This window comes from Ischnura elegans, chromosome 11 (genome assembly GCF_921293095.1).
Source record: "Ischnura elegans chromosome 11, ioIscEleg1.1, whole genome shotgun sequence".
NCBI classification, from domain to species: domain Eukaryota; kingdom Metazoa; phylum Arthropoda; class Insecta; order Odonata; family Coenagrionidae; genus Ischnura; species Ischnura elegans.
The window spans coordinates 78,712,854-78,733,514 of record NC_060256.1 but is presented as its reverse complement, the minus strand read 5'-3'; the positions used below and the strand labels follow the sequence as shown (position 1 = coordinate 78,733,514).

The 20,661-nt window shown below is 35.8% G+C and overlaps 1 protein-coding gene and 1 long non-coding RNA gene across 3 annotated transcripts in view; both read left to right on the top strand.

The window, feature by feature from the left end:
* The first annotated feature begins 1,718 nt into the window (after nt 1–1,718).
* On the top strand, nt 1,719–3,248 carry LOC124168461. Its single transcript, XR_006866940.1, has 3 exons — nt 1,719–1,891; nt 2,038–2,118; nt 3,095–3,248. It is a non-coding gene; the product is annotated as an uncharacterized LOC124168461 (long non-coding RNA).
* A 1,981-nt stretch (nt 3,249–5,229) lies between these two features.
* Nucleotides 5,230–20,661, top strand: part of LOC124168452 (fatty acid CoA ligase Acsl3-like) — a 30,621-nt gene continuing 15,189 nt past the window's right edge. For both annotated transcript variants that reach the window (XM_046546702.1, XM_046546701.1), the window contains exons 1-6: nt 5,230–5,392; nt 8,901–9,113; nt 14,198–14,375; nt 14,487–14,738; nt 17,151–17,348; nt 19,540–19,816. In XM_046546702.1, the coding sequence (XP_046402658.1) occupies nt 5,261–5,392; nt 8,901–9,113; nt 14,198–14,375; nt 14,487–14,738; nt 17,151–17,348; nt 19,540–19,816 (1,250 nt within the window). In that variant the 5' untranslated portion in view covers nt 5,230–5,260. The remainder of the gene's footprint in view (nt 5,393–8,900; nt 9,114–14,197; nt 14,376–14,486; nt 14,739–17,150; nt 17,349–19,539; nt 19,817–20,661) is intronic.

Genomic DNA, 20,661 nt, shown 5'->3' with positions numbered 1-20,661 from the left:
GCTGTGGAAATACCTACGTGACATTGCAGATGCCTTCTTTATTCGTCATCTGCCTCATCCTACCTCAACCTATGCTGAAACAAGGCAGTGCTGACAAAACTGGATCTTATCTCACTTGTGCAGTTTAGCCCGTGCGTATATCTACCTGGATTAAGAAGTCCATCGCCCGTACTTGATTGTCGTGTGCCCAAATTCCTAGCCAAGTGGTCCAAGTGATTGTTTCTCTACCTAACCAGCCTCAATCCCTCCTGAAACAAGGTGGCATATGATTAAAAGTTAATGAAATATTCTAAAACCTTTAGAGTACTGGTAAATATTAATGCGTGGAAAATATGAATCTATGGGCAGAACTTTTAACTTTGTTTTCTGATTGTGTTTTTATGGGCATGTATCGGTCAATTACATTAAGTACGGAATGCGGAGTTGTATTATCCATATAGAGGTTAATTTCAAACAATTTAACTTGTCAATGATTTAATTTTTTCTACCTGGCATGACCAACTCTCGCCTATGTGTGCGCCACCAAGAGCGGGGTGTCTGGCTGGAGTCGGTCAAGTAATCCTCTGGTATTTCCAGAGTTGTCGAGGGTTTCAAGTCCACTCTGCAAGGATGTGGATGGAGGGATGATTTCGGTTTCATATCTTGATCGTAGCAGTGGAGCATTTTTGCTTGCGTAGTGTGAGGGAAAATTGAGTACCCCACACACTGCTTCGTTTCAGGGGTTGAGGTCAGGCGGGGTTAGGGGGGGTGATTTTGAAATTCCAATTTTGGAATACGGGATTATTTTTAGCATCGATAATTAGCGACTAGGATAATTATTATCGGGACGATTACCATCGTCTTATCGGTATTCAGGCTTAACTTCAACCTAGCTGGCGATCTATCGTGTAGTTGATGAGTGTCTTGCCCCTAGGATGCACAGCAACGAACAGTACGCAAGAGTGTGTCGGGAACGCCTATCACACAGGATGTGGGCTGAAAAAAACATCCCATCAGCGGCGGATTGACGGAATGTAATAGGCACTATTGCTCGAAATCTAAAACGCCGCGACGGGTCTGGAGGGTACGGAATTTTTCCTATGATTGGGATATCGGGTTGTTCCCTGTATTTATCATTGAAAAAATACCTGCAAAAACCAAAACTTTTAACTTAAGTTAAAATCATCCATTTTCGTGTGAAACTTGGGGACGGAGAATGGTGCTTTGAAGCTTTATTTTTACCACGTCCCCCAATTAATCCGTACATCGAGTCCATACTGAATACTATGCCATTTTTTGGGCAGAAACAGGCCGGAGAAAGCTTATACTATATCGCTGTACGATGGACTTCGAAAATTTCAACGAAATGGTAGATTCCCAATTCCTGATTGGTTCCGAAGTAATGATAATTAATTACACTGCATTAACAAATGCAAGGAGCGTTGTAGCCTTGTTGGAAGAGGGCTTCTTTCTGAAGAATCCTGGCGTTTGGAAACTACCGAATAAAACACCCTCGAAGTGGGAGGTGGCTCAGTGAAAGGAATCACGGAAGGACGCAGTGATAAGAGAATAAACTCTTTTCGGAATACGGGAAAAAGTTCATCTAATAGTGACGCCATATGATACTACCAAACAGTCATATATACTGCTACAAAACAGTTTCGTCGAGGTACCAAGAAAGACGGCTGTAGATGGGACTTATTTTACCATGGATACGGCACATGTGTTCCTGCATAGTTTATTGTGGTTAATTGACTATAAAGGAAGTTATTGATGGAGTTTTCGGTCGATTTATTCATCATATTTTATCACCTGCGTATATTTTAGGGATTACAAAAAACACTACAAACTCTGCTGAAAAGGTGTCGCTTTACTTCGGTGAGAAAATCGTGCGTCCAAACACGAGCAAGCTGTAAGGACTGGACGACTCACGCGTCGTGTCAATATTAATTTGTGCTTATTAGGGTCGGCATGAAATTTTAAAACAAATATCAAAAGAGTCTTCAATTTCTTATCTTTTATATAATTCCATCATTGCGCCCATCGTTAACCTTCCAGTGGCTGACCGACAATCTGAGAATCGTAGAGTTGCCTGCACAAATTAAAGCTGTTTAATACACCGAGCCACTGATTACCAAGGTAAATTGCTGATCAAGATAAGACATAAGGCTTTATTTGAGCGAATTCGTGATTTTAAATATAGTAATAGCACCTCTTTTAGGCTCTTTCGTTAATGAAAGAGTTCGTTCATCAAAATACGTGACTAGTCGTGGTCTCGCTGATGAAAACGATTCTCGGAACGGAAATCTCTGATATCCGTTTAGCTTTTGAAGAATATGTAATAAGTAGGTATCAGCGAAAGCAGGACAATTTAAAATTTACGGGCTCACTTTCTGAATTTCTGAGTTCGATATGGATCGTTTATCAGTCGTTTTCTGTCAGTAAATATACATACAGGGTCGGTCTGACCTCGGTGGGTGGCGATCGCCGAGGGCCCCGAAATTTGGGGGCGTCACACAACGCTCGCGTGCATCGTGAAGCGTACATGGAAGGTGTCATAAAAAAAGACTCGGATTACTTTAACCGAAGTGTTTTTGTAATAAATTTTTTTTACGTTTTCATTAGTTATTTCGCACTACTCAACGAATACCTATACCTGCGAATATTTCCGCAAAAAACCACTCGCATGTTATTTGTCGGTAGACTTTTAAATAGGTATGGGAGGCTGGGAAGTGGGGGCCATGGATCATGGACGGCTCTTGCCTTAGAAATAGTTTGTTTGTTAATAAAAGAGTCCGTTTTCCTAAAGTAAGCACACAATGTAAGTCCATTCTCCGTAACTCAAAAAAGATAGCCTTTCGGCGACAGGCTTAAAAATATTTTATAAATGAAATAAAGATGTCAGAAGATAAAAGAAAACCCGAGGTATTTTCGAAAGGGTTATCCGAAAAGCTTACTTTAGTTTTTGTTTTACATTTCAGCGTAGTTTCACGGAACCAATTCTAAATAATGGAAAATAGAACCATAATACATTATTGATTTTTACAAGATGTGGAATTTCATTTAAATCGTATTTTTTCTCACGATATTGCTGTTTTTATTAACTTTTATCAAGTTTTCAAGGGCCAGAATAGCGTAAAAATCCATTTCCGGGCATTCCGGGGGAGGACCTCCGAATACCCCGGTAAGGGGGGTCCCATCATGAGAGCCCCACCCTAGGGCCCCAAATCATTCCAGATTGGCCCTGGAATACCCCACAAATTGCCTCAAGCTAGGTAAGTGATTGTGGTGTTTAAAGCATGAGCTGTTTACAAATAAAAGTGCGTGTTGGAATTATTTGACTATGATAGTGACATTAGTTGCATTTGCCTTTACAAGTCTTGATAGATATCAATCGAATTGAAGGTCTATTATCGAAAAAAATTGCTAGATATTTGCAATGTGGGGCTCGTTTTTACTGCAGCTTGTGCCAAAGGGAGGAGGGGAGGTCTCAGGGGTCATCACCCCCCCAAAATTCTATCAAAAATGTTTTATTTTTTTTGTATTCTTCAATGTCTCAAATTTTTCAATTTCATCTGTAAAGAATAAAAATGAATTTTTAGTCTCCAAAGTCGTGAAAGATGGGTATTTCAAAAATTTTTTGTCTTTATGCATCCTTTTTCCCTACAAGACATTATTTTTTGAAATTTCGATTTCAATGATTTTAAGAAGAGAAAGAGATGCCACATTTTCTATCTTTCAATCTGCTGCCTACTTGTCGAGCTATTTGCAGTGAAAAATCAATGGCCTTAACCCTTTCACAGATGAGTTGATGATGTCATGAAATTGTTCCAAGCATGTTGCGGCTTCTCCTCAGCTCCATGACCTCCTGTGTCAACCTATTGCAGTGCATTATTTTCTTTGCTCTTGTGAGTGATTAATTCCCTCAATGAGCAGTTTTCCCTTAGTGAGTTAATGAACCATATCTTCTATAACATTGCCAACTCATGAAAGAAGGAGGCAAATTTCCTCATTTATTTAATTTTAAATTACGAGAAATGAGAATAAACTAAAATGGTAACCTTCCACACAATTTTATTCACTAAAGTACTGACCTAGTTTCGCATGGATATAAAACATTTCCACCACATATCGCCGGACACTGTGAATTACGAGAAATGGTTGAAAGAAGAATTTTTTTCTTTTTACTCATCTCTGTTAGAACTGCCGTGAACTTGGGAAAAACTCTTTCCATGATAATAGAAAAGGACATTACTTCATGTGCTCATGAGAAGTACTCCCAGTGAGAAATGGGTGGTGGAACCCACGTGGAGATGTAACGTGGATACCACGTGTTTTTGGTCGTGGAACCCACGTGGAAATTTGGTGGAAAAATTAAAACAGCAGTAGGTGCTGTCCTAAAACCATTAAAACCTCAACCACTCTATATCTAAACCTTCTATATATGTGTCTACGAATTTTCATGTGCTCTCATGGCTGCCTTTCCACGAATTATATAAAAATAGAATGTGCGATACATTTTCACATAACTAGTATGGTTTCAGGATGATAAATGACGCAATGTCACCAGAGAGTTAAGTTCCACAAATTAGAAATTCTGTTTAACATTTAATGCTAATCACCACAAATCCACTTGAAATCAATGTGGATTCCACGTGGGTCCAACCACTCAATATCCACCACCACCAAATATCCACCACTCAACGTGGATTCCACCACCCATTTCTCACTGGGCTGCCAGATTTTGAGACTTAAGTGTTGAAAATGTAACGGTAAACACGCTCAAGAAAAAGAAGCTTCTAGAACGGTGTGCACAAAAAAACAATCTGAGTATTTGGTTTCAAAATTTGTAGTGGGAAAAAAGAAGTATCTTCCAACATCAAACACTTACAAGTATGAAGTAAGGGCATTTTTTATAACCCCATCAAGAGTTTTTGCCAAGCTCACAGAAGTTCTAGCAATCTCTTCCATCCATCTACCAAATTATTTAAATATCTTGCAATTTGAGGTCTGAATAAAAGGACCCCATTAGCTACATTACTGTGAGATGCACGTGCTGTTTTAATCATCTTTTTGTTTATATACTCTACATATTAATTATGTAATGATTCAAGTCAGTGTATATTGCATATTATTATATTTTGATACTTGATCTTTAACCATCTGAGACATTTGATACCTACATATTCAATTTTTATTGTGATGTGACAAGTTATATTTAATCCTTCTTCTAATTTTGACAGCAGCTGCTTTGCTTGATATTACAAGAATATCACTACTAATGGAAGAAATAATTAGTATTGTACTTATGTCCATTTTTGCTGTATTTGTGATTATATACGATATAATTACATTCCTCTTTTATATGATTTTCGTGCCACGAAAGACAATGGCACTGACAAGATCTATCAAGGTATGTATGATTTCATGGTAAAAGCTTGCTATTTCTTCGTACTAAGTGTTATAATGCAATTATTGCCACATTGTCCCTCAATAATTCACTTTTTGTCTTTTGGTTACAAGAAATAATGTTTTTTTTCCTATGATAAGGAGATTTGTTCCTTGGGATCATACTTTTCTGGTGGTCTAAGATTTTTGGAAAAATTGTTTGTGGTATTCTCATCGCTGTCTTCGACAATATTATCATCTTTTTCACATTATCATTAAAAGCAGCATTGATTAGAAATCCTCACAAAACAAATTTGTTCGTATGTACCATTTCAGACAGGGGACAGCAGTCAAAGTCCTCGCACTAACTCCCTCATTATGTGTTCCATATTTTATGGTATATTTTGCCATTGAGATGCTCAGATACGATAAAGTAGTGGAGTGGGTACTTACATATATTTTTGAATCAAAATTTATATTTATTATATAAGCACATAATTTTTATGTTACAGTCCTGAAAAAATTATGTTCACCCCAGAGGTAAAACATTTCTAAGTTTAGAGTTGACATTGATGTGACAATAAGGCTTAGGCCAGCCCCCATGCAGGCCCATAATAGCATCATATGCTCAGTGAAGGACAAAGGCCTTGTGCAAAAAAGCAAAGGACCCAGGTGGTTTAGTAAGGACCTGGGGGAACAGTAAAGTTTGGGGCCATTTAGGGATAGTTTCAAATGGAAAAGGGGTTGCTGCATTTCTCAAGTTCAAAAGTAGATGTGGGATTGCAAATTTTGTCAGCCCACGACAGAGGCGATCTGGGGTGATTGGGGGCCCTTGCCTGGGGCTTATGATGGGTACCTCCTCCTGAATTTTTTTTATGAAATTCCATGCCCAGAAATAGATTTTTATGCTATTCCGGCTCTCAAAAACCAGATAAAAATTATTTTAAAAATAGCAATTTCGCAAGAAAAATACTATAAAAAGTGAGAATTTCACAGCTTGTAAATTTTTAAACATTTATTATGGTTCCTTTATCTATTTAGAGACTTTTTTCCTTGATGCTGCTCTGACATCTAAAAAAAACCTCTTAAATAACAGTTTTGAATAACCATTTCATAAAAGCATAAGATTCTCTTTAATCATCTGACACCTATATCTTATTAATATTTTTTATATAATCTTTTTACCCTCAGTATGTTATAAATAAAAAAACAAATGAAAAGGTAGAATTTTGTAATTTCAAAAAAATATTGAGTTCCAGTAATCTGAGTTTTTTATCACACCTTTCATGTACTCTTCACAATAAACACGAGCACTGCCCCGTAAGCTCAGGGCCCCCCACAACACCAACCGCAATCATTGACCAACCAACCTGGCCAGACCGCCCCTGGCCCACAAACATCCTCAACATCCTTCAGCATACATCTTCTGGGTTTACATTGCATCAGTTTACTCTTTGTTATAACAGCTTTGTTTTATCAAATGCTGGTTGATGGAGGGATGATGTAATTGTTATAAAAATACAGCAAACTCGCTTATACAAATTACAGGGGACCATCGTCCTATTTTCTTATAAACGGGATTTTGTTATATCGATATTAAAGGATTTTTCCCCATAAATCACAGGATTGCTGTCTAATTATTATTTTGTAATAACTGGCGTATTACGAAGTCCTCGTTATTAAGAAGCAAATTGTTGGTCCCGACGAAAAGTCCTATCCAATCAAAAGGAAAAAGAACCGTTATAACGAAATTTCTTACCTCTGTCTCGGTCCCGGCAGTTACTAAATGAACTATATTACGAAGTTCCAAGAATAAACAACGGCAGTTAGATGGATATACACTACGCTAAGTTTTAATAATTGCGTCACGTTTAAGTTCTCCTCCTGTATTGTGCTCAAGAGCGTCAATTATGGTCAGTTATGAACTGTTCAGCGTTTCGCCCGTTCTTCCTTGCCGCAGAGTTCTTTTTTCGGCTCCGGCTGCGTTGCACGCTCAGTGAAATCAGTTGGTCACAATCGTGAGTTAACGTAATTTGTGATGCAGTGTTGCGTTCTGCAGGATAACAGCACTCCTCGATTCCTTTAATACAGGTTTTTCAACTCACGAATAAGGTCTCGGAACGGATCTAGTTTGTATATCGATGACTTACGGGATCGATCGGGAAGATATTAACCCTTGATTGCGTCATGCCACTTTCTTTTATTGAGAAATAAACGAATTTTCTTGCTTCTCTATATGTGCGCGTAATTTAATCGCGTACATCACGCACTGTTTTTTTTTCGACGATTCCTAAAAGAAACATCCATACGAACTTCGTTATTACGAACCTCCGGTTTTTCGGTCCCGTGAACTTCGTAATAACGATTGTCTACTGCATCGTCATTATTTAATCAACATATCCATAACATTCAACCAATGTCCCACCTTTTCCACGAATCGGCTGTTAAGGGAAGGATTTTAAGATCAGCAGTAGAAACGTGGTGATATGGCCACACAGAAGAACAACTATGATGATAAGGTAAGGAATGGTTGAGTAGCAAAGGTGGCTGAAATTTCTTTATATATAAGAGGAAATAATTCCTCAAGAGACCAAACAATACTTTGTTATAGCTGGGATTTCATATCATCCGAACTCATTTCATGTGGGAAAATTAATTGGCTATAATTGAAAAGACGAAGGGATGGGGAACACACCTCATCATATGTGGGATTTTGTTAATGCGTGATCATTATAAGCGAGTTTTAATGTGCATATTGACATTGAAGTATGGTACCTATCTGTTTTTTCCTTGGTTTCTCACATAATTTTTTGGCATGCTGGAATTATGCAGGTGTTGAATGTTCCCAATGTGTGGTGTATTAGTCAACTCAGTGGCACATACCTATTGAAAATTTCTTATAAGTCTTACAAAAATTCTGATAGGATTCTATGAGTATTACAGAATTCTTATAGGATCCTATAAGTCTTACAGAAATTCTTATAAGAACCTTGCATTTCTTATAGAATTCTATCAGAATGTTGCGCAGGTCGCATAACTTTCAGGTTTTTATCCGACAGGCATTTAAGTCACCATAACTTATGTCTGGCAATTGACAATTATTTAAGAAATTCTTATAAGATTTTTTTGGAAATTATGTATAACTCTTTGTTAAGTAATGTTCTGCTAATTTATCGGCGTTCTCAGCATGGTATTTGACATAAATGGTTCCAAGAAGTGGAGGCTTCTTTTTATGAGACTTATTAATATTATATAAGCCTTGCTTTATAAGAAATTTTCTTATAAGAAAAATTCTTACAAGAAAAATTCTTGTAAGAAAAACGTTCAATTTCTGATAAGAAATTTTCTTATAGAAAAATTCTTATAAGAAATTTTATTATAAGAAAAATGCCCAATTTCTGATAGGAAATTTTCTTATAAGAATTTTCCAATAGGGATTGATGTCATAAATTTGAGAATTTTCAGGGAGCTGCGGTTGCGGTAAAACTTCAGTTTTCATTTTTTCTAACCACCTTGTGGCTTTTTTTCAGCAGGTTCAGAGAGTGAAAGCTGGTTCTGGGAAATATAAGACTTATGCTAGTAGAGGGCCACCAATGAATCAGGAAAATTACTACTCACATTTTGAAAATGTGTTTGATATCATAAACTCTTCAATTAATGAACATAGATATCGTCAATGCTTGGGAACTCGAGAGATCTTGAGTGTGAAAGAGTCCTACCTGCCTGATGGAACAAAAATGTATAAGGTTGTATTAAACAAGGTTATTTAATTATGATATATGCATACATACTACCTAGATGTTTTCTGGCTACAAATAGAAATTATCCTCAATTTAGAGTCATGATATTCATTAATTTTCTTTTCAAGGTAAATTAATATGCAAGAGACTCAATGCCTAAAAAGTTGATATCTAAATTTAGGAATTGATATTTAGGGGTACATCACTCATTATAATCCAGTCGTATATTTTGCCTAATTTCCTCACCTGACTTGATGACAATGTGAACCTATATTGTAAGTGGCATTATTTTTAATTATGTACATAACACTTTTCATGCAAATGACTTCTTAAGCAGCCGCGCTGCCTCCCAGTCCATGGTGAGTGACTGCTTTTACAACACGGGCCTATCCCTATTGGAAATTTCTTATAAGTCTTACAAAAATTCTTATAAGAATTCTGTAAGACTTATAGATATCTATGTCTTACAGAATTCTGATAGGATTCTGTAAGTCTTACAGAATTCTTATAGGATTCTATAAGTCTTACAGAAATTCTTATAGGATTCTATAAGTCTTACAGAAATTCTTATAAGAACTTTGCATTTCTTATAGCATTCTATAAGAATGTTGCGCAGGTCACATAACTTTCAGGTTTTTATCCGGCATGCATTTAAGTCACCATAACTTATGTCGGCAATTTATAATTATTTAAGAAATTCTTATAAGATTTTTTTGGAAAAAATGTATAACTCTTTGTTAAGTAATGTTCTGCTAATTGATTGGCGTTTTCAGCATGGTATTTGACATAAATGGTTCCAAGAAGTTGAGGCTTCTTCTTATGAGACTTGTTAATATATATCCCTAAGAGCACACGAAAAATTGTAGACTTATAAAATCTGTCTGTTTCGAGTCTATAGATTACTTAACCGATGGAAGTTTGATATGGGCCATGAATAAGCACGATGTATACTACGATTGCATACGTTGCAGGATACGGTTGCCATGGAAACCTTGTTTGGTTGTTAGGTTGCTAGGTATTGCTTTTATATGTTAATCTTTCACCATGTTTTTGTGTGACCTGTTTAATGAAATAAGTCGTGTGCTTCTAACAAAAATAAGGCATTGACCTCATTTGGTAAGTCTTAAAAAACTGGCATTCCTAAAATCATGTCACCTTAAACAAACAGTTTCGTGGAATTTTAAACTTTTCATCATTAATTTAGATAGACTTGTATATTTTTCAGATTGTGACATATCTAATATAAGTGGAAGTTTTAATGAAAACAGTGTTTCAATGGACAAAGTGAGTGATTTAGTCATCTCTGGAGAGAATGAATTTGTATGAGTAAACCTAAATAACATCTGCACAATTATTATATTATGGAAAATACATCAACTATTATTCTCAATCAGTGTTTCTGGGATTCCTATTAATTTCCCTAAATCTTGCACTAATTGTTAGCCATATTCTACCTATCCTTTTCTCCAAATGGCATCAAATTCCATTTTACTTTATTTATTTCTTTCATTATCTATCCAAATCTGCATGTAGAGGTCATTCTCTCTGGTATCTTAAATAAACATTTCTCCTATGTATTCGATTTATCAATTTTTCCTTTTCCTTCCCAAATAATTTCTTGAAGTATCCCAAGTCGAACTTGAATTTTATTTCATTTGCTTCTTCAATTTTCCAGGTTAAATCATTCCATATTGCAATTCCTTTATATTTCATTGCGTAGTGATTGCCAAAGCCATATTCTATTATCAGTCCATCATTCCAGGATATCGTTGGTTTCATTGCTTTTAGTTTTTTAGTTTTAAAATGTGGGGGGCGTTACCCTATTGGAAATTTCTTATAAGTCTTACAGAAATTCTTATAAGAATTCTGTAAGACTTATAGATATCTATAAGTCTTACAGAATTCTGATAGGATTCTATAAGTCTTACAGAAATTCTTATAGGATTCTATAAGTCTTACAGAAATTCTTATAAGAACTTTGCATTTCTTATAGCATTCTATAAGAATGTTGCGCAGGTCACATAACTTTCAGGTTTTTATCCGGCATGCATTTAAGTCACCATAACTTATGTCGGCAATTTATAATTATTTAAGAAATTCTTATAAGATTTTTTTGGAAAAAATGTATAACTCTTTGTTAAGTAATGTTCTGCTAATTTATTGGCGTTTTCAGCATGGTATTTGACATAAATGGTTCCAAGAAGTTGAGGCTTCTTCTTATGAGACTTGTTAATATATATCCGTAAGAGCACACGAAAAATTGTACACTTATAAAATCTGTCTGTTTCGAGTCTATAGATTACTTAACCGAAGGAAGTTTGATATGGTCCATGAATAAGCACGATGTATACTACGATTGCATACGTTGCAGGATACGGTTGCCATGGAAACCTTGTTTGGTTGTTAGGTTGCTAGGTATTGCTTTTATATGTTAATCATTCACCATGTTTTTGTGTGACCTGTTTAATGAAATAAGTCGTGTGCTTCTTACAAAAATAAGGCATTGACCTCATTTGGTAAGTCTTACAAAACTGGCATTCCTAAAATCATGTCACCTTAAACAAACAGTTTCGTGGAATTTTAAACTTTTCATCATTAATTTAGATAGACTTGTATATTTTTCAGATTGTGACATATCTAATATAAGTGGAAGTTTTAATGAAAACAGTGTTTCAATGGACAAAGTGAGTGATTTAGTCGTCTCTGGAGAGAATGAATTTGTATGAGTAAACCTAAATAACATCTGCACAATTATTATATTATGGAAAATACATCAACTATTATTCTCAATCAGTGTTTCTGGGATTCCTATTAATTTCCCTAAATCTTGCACTAATTGTTAGCCATATTCTACCTATCCTTTTCTCCAAATGGCATCAAATTCCATTTTACTTTATTTATTTCTTTCATTATCTATCCAAATCTGCATGTAGAGGTCATTCTCTCTGGTATCTTAAATAAACATTTCTCCTATGTATTCGATTTATCAATTTTTCCTTTTCCTTCCCAAATAATTTCTTGAAGTATCCCAAGTCGAACTTGAATTTTATTTCATTTGCTTCTTCAATTTTCCAGGTTAAATCATTCCATATTGCAATTCCTTTATATTTCATTGCGTAGTGATTGCCAAAGTTGTATTCAATTATCAGTATATCATTCTAGGCTATCGTTGGTTTCATTGATTCATCGTTTACAAATAACATTGTGTAACTGATGGTTAGAAGAAATTTTCTTATAAGAAAAATTCTTATAAGAAATATGCCCAATTTCTGATAAGAAATTTTCTTATAGCAAAATTCTTACAAGAAATTTTCTTATAAGAAATATGCCCAATTTCTGATAAGAAATTTTCTTATAGAAAAATTCTTATAAGAAATTTTCTTATAAGAAATTTTCTTATAAGAAATATGTCCAATTTCTGATAAGAAATTTTCTTATAAGAAATTTCCAATAGGGTAACCCTATGCAGAACCCATGACCTGAAGGACCTCTATGGTATCTCGCATTGTCTGGCCAGTCAGGTGAACTTTACAGAACTTGAATGTCCTTGCTTGATGCACACTAAAGATAGACATTACATTTGGTACATGGGAAATCATTAGGTTTGCTGTGTACCAGATATAGGCACCTTCATTTGGAAAAAATTAGGTATAATGCTAACTTTGTACTCTCAGGAGGGATGTAAATCTCATGTAGCTTTTTATAGAAGTTTGCACAAGTGTTTTAAGCATGATGATATGATATTTATAATAAATATTTCCATGAGAAAATTTCTAATAAATAACATTTTGTAATTGATACTTTTGATAAGAAATTTTCTTATAAGAAAAATTCTTATAAGAAATTTTCTTATAAGAAAAATGCCCAATTTCTGATAAGAAATTTTCTTATAGAAAATTCTTATAAGAAATTTTTTTATAAGAAGAATTCTTATAAGAAATTTTCTTATAAGAAAAATGCCCAATTTCTGATAGGAAATTTTCTTATAAGAAATTTCCAATAGGGATGACGGTTCTTTTGGTTCCCCCACCCTGTCACTGCTGGGTAGGGTTCTCTTTTTGGCCCGTTGTCATCAATTGAACCCATATCGTCGCTAAGGAAGCAGTCGTTCTTGGCAAATATATAGATATACATATATAATAAAATACAAGCTATGGCGAATGACAGCTTAAGAAGTCAAGAAATTTTTTTAAGAAAAATCTTTTTTTGCAGAAATATGATTATGACATAATTGTATGGTAATCAGTCTTTTACACATGAAATTAGCAAAATAATAGATTTGCCATTCACTATGAACTCAAACTTTACACCCGCACTGAAAGTGTTAAAAGTTGGAGTAATAGTAAATTTTTTTATTATTTGAACGATTGAAATACTATCAGGAACATCTAAAAAAAAGTGAGAGAGAGGTAATTTCATTGATATTTGTGAACATTTTTTGGCTGTCTCAGGGAGATATATGCAAGCCTGTATTTTGATGGATAAAGAGCAGGACTGTCAGAGACTAACCATATCAATGAAAACACACTAACATGAGTGATACTCCTGAGGGGTATGTAATGCGTCCTTGTGTAGGCTTTTACTGTGAGGTGAAGATTCAGTGGAGAGGTTTACAGGATATGCACTGAATGTGTCCATCTTCGTAGATGACAATTTCACCAGCATTGCTGCTGGCTTCTTCAGGCCGATGAAGAGTAGAAAGATGGTTTTGACTGTCTTTTATACGTATCTGTCAGAGTCGGGCATCTTCCCATTGGTCCATATAGGAGGCCAGAGACTTCTTATTGATCGATCAGTCTTTCTTGGCATTTACCTTTTTTCTCCTGACTAGATTGGGGACTCTTTTCCATGTGATTAAGAATTTGGAGATAAGTAGCCATGAATAGGTTTAAAAAAAAACTAGCAGAAGAAAGTTTGATACTTAAAAAAATATTTCAAATCCATACTACAGGTCTGGAGTGAGCTCTATTCTCACCTATTCAAACCAACCTTCGGGTTGAATCATGGAGTGAAGCATGATTGGGGTACTTGATTTTCTCTTTGAATATGTAGTTCTTATTTAAGAATTCAATTTCTTTCATCAAAACCAGTACACAATTGGATCTTACAAATGGATGACATATAATGCTGTGAAGGACAATGCATTGCCTTTGAGTAGAGGATTGCATTCTATAGGAATTATGCCAAAAATGTCAGTAGCACTCTATCTAGACACAAGGCCTGAATGGATGTTGTCAGTATTGGCCTGCTTTTACAGAGAAATCATAGGTTGGTTGAATATGATTTTGTATACCCTCAGAAGTCAGGAATGAATCACCAGTATCATTGAAAAATGATAATGTTAATTTTAAATATTTTTAATTGAATTCATCATGGCAGTGATTATATTGGATACATCAATGGAGTATGTTGGTCTAGGACATGCCCTATGGGAAACTGCACCATCAGCTTTGATCACTAGTGAAGAGTTACTGCCGAGAGTCACCAAACACATTGAAAATGTTGCATCCATAAAGGCCATTATTTATGTTGGGCAGAATGAAGAGGTACCAAATCTAAGCTCTCTTCCGGAGAAAATTTCTATTTATTCATACGAAGAAGTTTTTGAGAGAGGAAAAAATTTAATAATTGGTAAGGGCCTATAACAACTGATTTTCAATGTTTCCTATGCACAAAGTTTGCGGTACTGTGCCTGCATATACAGTAGAATCCTGATTTAAGGTTTTTCAGGGGGGACAAAATTTAAAACACTAAATGCGGAAAAACACTAAATGCAGACCTGCCATTTTTTTCAGGTTTTATGGTCTGTAATGATTGGAATGGCTTTTTATGAATAAGAAATATCATTTTAAGTAACTAAAAGGTGCTGAATGCAGCAAAAAATCTTTAATGAAATGTTCTCTGCCCTGTGAAGGTTGGATAATACTTTTCAGGAATCAGCTAAAAAAATGGGTAGTAAAAATAAGTAATGAGAGGATGACAATTGTTTTAATGAAATATTTTTAGAAAATTCTAATAAACATCAACTTAAAAGCATTCCCACACAGATTATTATTATGGACATTAGTGATTCCATTTTTATGCATATTTCAGTGGTCTCGATGAAATTTAGAAATTTTTTTTTAAAAGTGACATGTAGGTGACTATAGCATTTCTAATACATATAATAAGAAAAGGTGTAAGTAGGTACTCGAAAAATCATGAGGAATGAGTGAAATAAAGGGACAGCAGAAGATCGCTAATCCCAAATTCTCAACTACCGAATATCTAGTAAAAGGGAGGTTTTCTGAAATTTTGCCAACTTAACGTTTTCTGTTGCCTCGGCGAAACAAGGGATTTATGAGCCTTTAAAAAGCCTCCTATGCGCACATTTTGGATTTCTAGGTCATCCAAAAAAGTAGAATCTTATTTTAGTATGCGTACAAGTCGATGGTGATTCAACTCGATGATAACACCAGATTCGTTGTCATATATCCGCGGCCTTATGCAGGTCGAATGGAGCCGGGAGAAGTTGCTTACGCGGCGCGCTGATCACCTTGACTCCGACTCGCCTTGTTTCTCGGCAGCTTTTAATAAAATTTGGTTGGACCTTGAATAACGATCAACTAAGCTCTGTTAAGTGAAAAGGTTTAATCTTCAACAGAACTGGATTTCATCCGAAAAATTGTCAGTGCCTCTGGAGTTTGGCAATTTCATCAGGGTTATGATGTCGAAGTCAACCACCAAGGGATACCTGTCGGATTTTCGTATTTTTCCGCGCTCATCTATTCTACCGTGAGTATGCGGTGATTTTTTTTTCAGCATGAGCGATTTATTTAGAGTCATGGACCGTGATAGTTCGTCAAAACTCCGATTGTCATTCTCTTTTGGCATTAGTTAGCACCAGATAAATATTTTTGAATCGACAGCGATATCAACCAGCCGCATGTCGATAAATTGGCTCCGGGATATCTAAATTACGATGTAAAATAATGTTGTTTCGTAGGGAAAGAATGCTCTCACTCACGGTCATGACAGAGGAAACACTTCCTCTGTTCTTTCGCTGTTCCTCCGTGGAAACTGACCTTGGAATGGATTATAGAAAGAATCTTCTTGTGAACTGCGCAATTGACATTGGGCCTCCTCTTTTGAAAAGAGAAAGTAGCCGACTGAAAAAATATTGGGCTAATAATCGACTGCCCGTAGGGAGTAGAGTTGAAAGGGGCATAAACCATCAATTGAAAACATAACGAGAAAACCATTATTGTAGCGGCCCTCGGAGGATAACTCGTGTCATAGAGTTGTGTAGAGTATTTATGACTCGTGTCATCAGTCGTCAAGCATCATCGAAGTCAAGTTCAAGAAGTGAAGGATAAGGTAGTTCGAGGTTATTAAGGGATGACTTTGCTCCATTAGATCGGATCTGATACAAAAAGTGCCTGGTGTTTGGATCAGAAGGGGAGCGAAACGTTACGAGAAGACAAATCACCCTACTTGCGAGTTGATGGTCGCAGCGCTGCGCTCGCGGAAGAAAGCAGTTGAAGAAGCGTTCCGCGGTAGAATCTATCGACTATTGGTAAACTTTCATGAGACTCTTCTTGTTGATGAGTAGAATTTCGAAGATTTGGATGAACCGTCATGAAAAAACGTTAAATCGGGCAAAAAAATCTTGAGCGGGACACATTTTTACGACCATAAATGCGGAAAAATGCAAAATGCGGAAACACTAAATACGGATAATTTTTACATTGTCCTAATAGGGAATGAATCGGGACCCAAAAAAATAAACGCTAAATGCGGAAAAACGTTAAATGCGAAGACCTTAAATCCGAATCCGACTGTATTTATGAATTTCGTTCACTAAATGTTTTGGTAGAAAATGAAATGAAATTTTTTGGTATTCCATGTATATAATTGGCATGAAACTCAATCAAAATTGATGGTTAGAATCAGAATGAGAGTTTTGCATTCAAGTCTCTTGATAAAATTCTTCATTTTTAGGATTATTCCATGTGTCATTCATAATTTCTCGTACATATTACCATTGCCATATATCCATCACAGAAGGAAGTCCTCCTCATCCTGATGATGTAGCTCTAATTACATTTACAAGAGGAACAGCTGGTCCTTCAAAGCCTTTTGCAGTAACTCACCGTGATTTAGTAACTGCAATGCTCTCTTGCCAATCTCGTCTTTATTTTACCTCCAGGGATGTGATGATAAGCTACCTACCTGCCTTTAATTTTATTGAGCTTGTATTGGGTAAGTGACTTGTTTTAATTAATCTGGAGATGTGTTAGTCATTTCAGTATATGATAGGGCATGCACAATCCAAGTGAATCAAATAAGCTCTTGGATGGCATATAAGTATGTAGTGTAAAATACCAAAATAATTTGGAAGCTTCATTTCTCATTTGAGATTACTCATTTTCACAGTGTGCTGTTTCATTTACACCTGCAAAATTATATTATTAATCGCACTGCTTTTATAAGCAATTATAAATGCTTTTGTCAGCACAGAAAAAATGTGTATGTTGTTACTCCATTATGTTACGTAATTTAGCTAACAGTGATTGTCAAAGCAGTAGTTTTGCTTATTCCTTGAAAGTCTTATATTTCCTTGTAAGTAGATTGAAAATTTAGATATGAATCCAATATTATTTCCATTATGTGTGTGCATAGTAGTTAAGGATTTTTGTGTGTGGGTTCAAAGATTGCTCATGAGCTCCCAATAAATTTTGTGTCTTGCATGTATGCAAAATTAAAAAAAAAAATTGAATAAATTTTTAAATTTAGAATTTATAGCATTTGCATATTTCTTACGGTGGGATTTAGGGGTTAAAGTTAACATTTAATACTTGATTGTTTGGGAGTTCGAGGCTAATATTGTACCTCTTCAAGATCACACGTAGGTGCTGTGGCAACCGCTGTAAACACCTCCTTGTGCCCGAGTGATCATTTGAGAGTACATGTATATGTCTCTCATTATGCTTGTTGAGGATGGTCTTTCCTCGCAATTAACTCAGCTAAGCTCTTTAAGTTGACCCTCATCCAGGATACTTCACATGCTGTCACACAAAAAACTGTTCATTCACACCTGAAGCTCAACAAAAAGGTAACCATTGGACTTAAATAAAACCCAATGGCAATGGAATTACTTTAGCTTATTTGACATGAATGATAACCTATAAAACTTGTAAAAATTAGGAAAAAATACTTTCTATGAAAACACAAGGCCTAAGTGGAGAGGGGAGACGCAAGGGGTTGCAATCTTCTCATAATGCTTGGAGATGCAGTTTCATAACACATTCCCCACCACAGATTTGTAGGCGAATTCACCCATTGTGCCAAAGTGCTTTTCTATCTCCTTTCGCTTAAATACTTGGATCCTTTCCATTTGAGTTATTGTGCGCATTTGCCTTTAAGCACCATATCAGTCAAGTCATATACGCAGCACCGAAGTAGCCATGATCAACGGTGTGATATGAGAGTCCAAAAAGGTGACTGATTCTTGGGTCACCAAGACTGAAGCAGCAGTGAAGTATTAATTGTAAACCCTCTATATGCAAGCCAAAATATTGTTAAGCCACTGATATTAAATCCCTTACTTCTCCGCCAGTGTTAAAAAATCGTGTAAAGAATTTACTTCTTGAAAAAGCATAGTATTGCATATCTGAATTCATGGTATCAAAGTGTGACTGTTGTCATACTTGAACTTATTGTATTTGTTTTTTACAGAGTCCTGTTGTGTTTCTTTATTTCCTGATATTGAACCAATGCTGTTTGCTATTATGTATCATTATCTTTATGTATCATTTTTGTTTTTTTCCCAATTGATGATTTCTATATGTTACTTGCTAACCAACAGAAATAAAATCATTATTATCATTATTATTATAAAACCTGATCCAAAAATGAACTCCCTAAAAAAATTGAGCATCTGAAAGGAAAGGTTAATTGAATTGCAATTAGCAATGCATATTTACTTATTCAATTTCTTGTTACATATAAGCTACATTCTGCGAGCAGCTTCTGCTGCACAATGTGGAAAATTTCATCCCAACTAGATCCTTTCAGAAGCATATTACTGCAAGTTAGGCAGGGGAACCTGGGGTGGAACGGGGTAAGTGATTTTTAAGTGCGAAAAAAAGCAGAAATAACTATATCTAGTCCGGATTGGTGTTGCTTAATTTATAAGCAACACCAATCTGGACTAAATATAGTTATTGCTGCTTCCGCAGCACCTTTTTTCGCACTTAAAAATTGTTTACCCTGTTCCGCACCACCATCCCAGATACCCCTATATCAATTACTATTAGCTTCTAAAAGAATTCCTCTCAACTTAAATTTATCTCCAAGTTCTTGAAGAACTATTTATGTATGTATGTCAATTTAGATTTATTGTGATATTTGTTGATTATTATGCATTGTAAAATATTTTTATTACCATCAGCACTGACAATTACTATGGTTGGTGGCTCAATTGGATTCTCAAGCACCCTCATGAACCAAGACAGAAACAAGAATATTATATTTGGAGCACATAGTGATGCTTCTATTTTAAGGCCAACAGTGATGTTTGTATACCCACAGTTGCTTCTGAAGTTCAACAAATCAATCGATCTTAAAATAGAAAAACTTAGAATATTTTCCCGATGCTTGGTAAAATTTGGGATGAAGTATAAAAAATTTTGGATGGGAAAAGGATATAGGACTCCTTTGATTGATAGGTAATATTATTACGCATTAAACTGCATATTTTAATGATTGATTTTACGTTTTTAATGAAAAATGCATTCTTTGCGGTTTTGATTTTTATAAATAATTAGCATGGTACAACTGTACCAACAGGATGTGGTTCTTTGCTCAAGAGACATTCAAGCAAAATAAGCCTCTTAGTATTTTGAAAAGCTTGTAAATTGCCTTACTTCTATAAAAACTGTTATGTCTCATGGAACAGCAAGACCCTTGCTTTATTTTTAATATCTTCATTGTGAGCACAAGGTATGCAGTCATTTATGCTCATCAGTATGGTGAGCATGGGTAATTATCAGGCAGTATCTACCAGAGGTAGATTAGATTAGATTTGTTTTGCGGTGGGGGATCAGCTCCCAGGGCACTTAGACGTCTGTAGGTCCATTGTGCTACCCACCGTGAATGGATCACCCAGAGAGGCCAATGTCCTTGACGAAGGACAAGAGGTCCCCAATGGGAAGATCTCTTACTTCCTTGGGCTCTATAAAAGGTGAGCCCAGGTGCCTATATCGAGTCCTCATGATTGCGGGGCACTCGCATATTAGATGGGTGGTTGTTTCCTCTCCCATCTCGCACCACCTACATCTATCTGAGTCCGTTACCCCCAGTAGGTGCATATGTCTCATTACGTGATAGTGTGCCATAAGCAGGCCTACTACCGTCCGCACTTGACTTCTGTTCATAAGAAGAAGTCTTCTCTCGAGTCTAGGAGAGATCTCTCTTATAAGGGTTTTTGCCTGACGTTAACCCAGTGTTTCTCGCCAGATCTTTAAGTGTTGGGTTGATCCCCACACTTTGATTGCAGCCATCCCCATTGAGG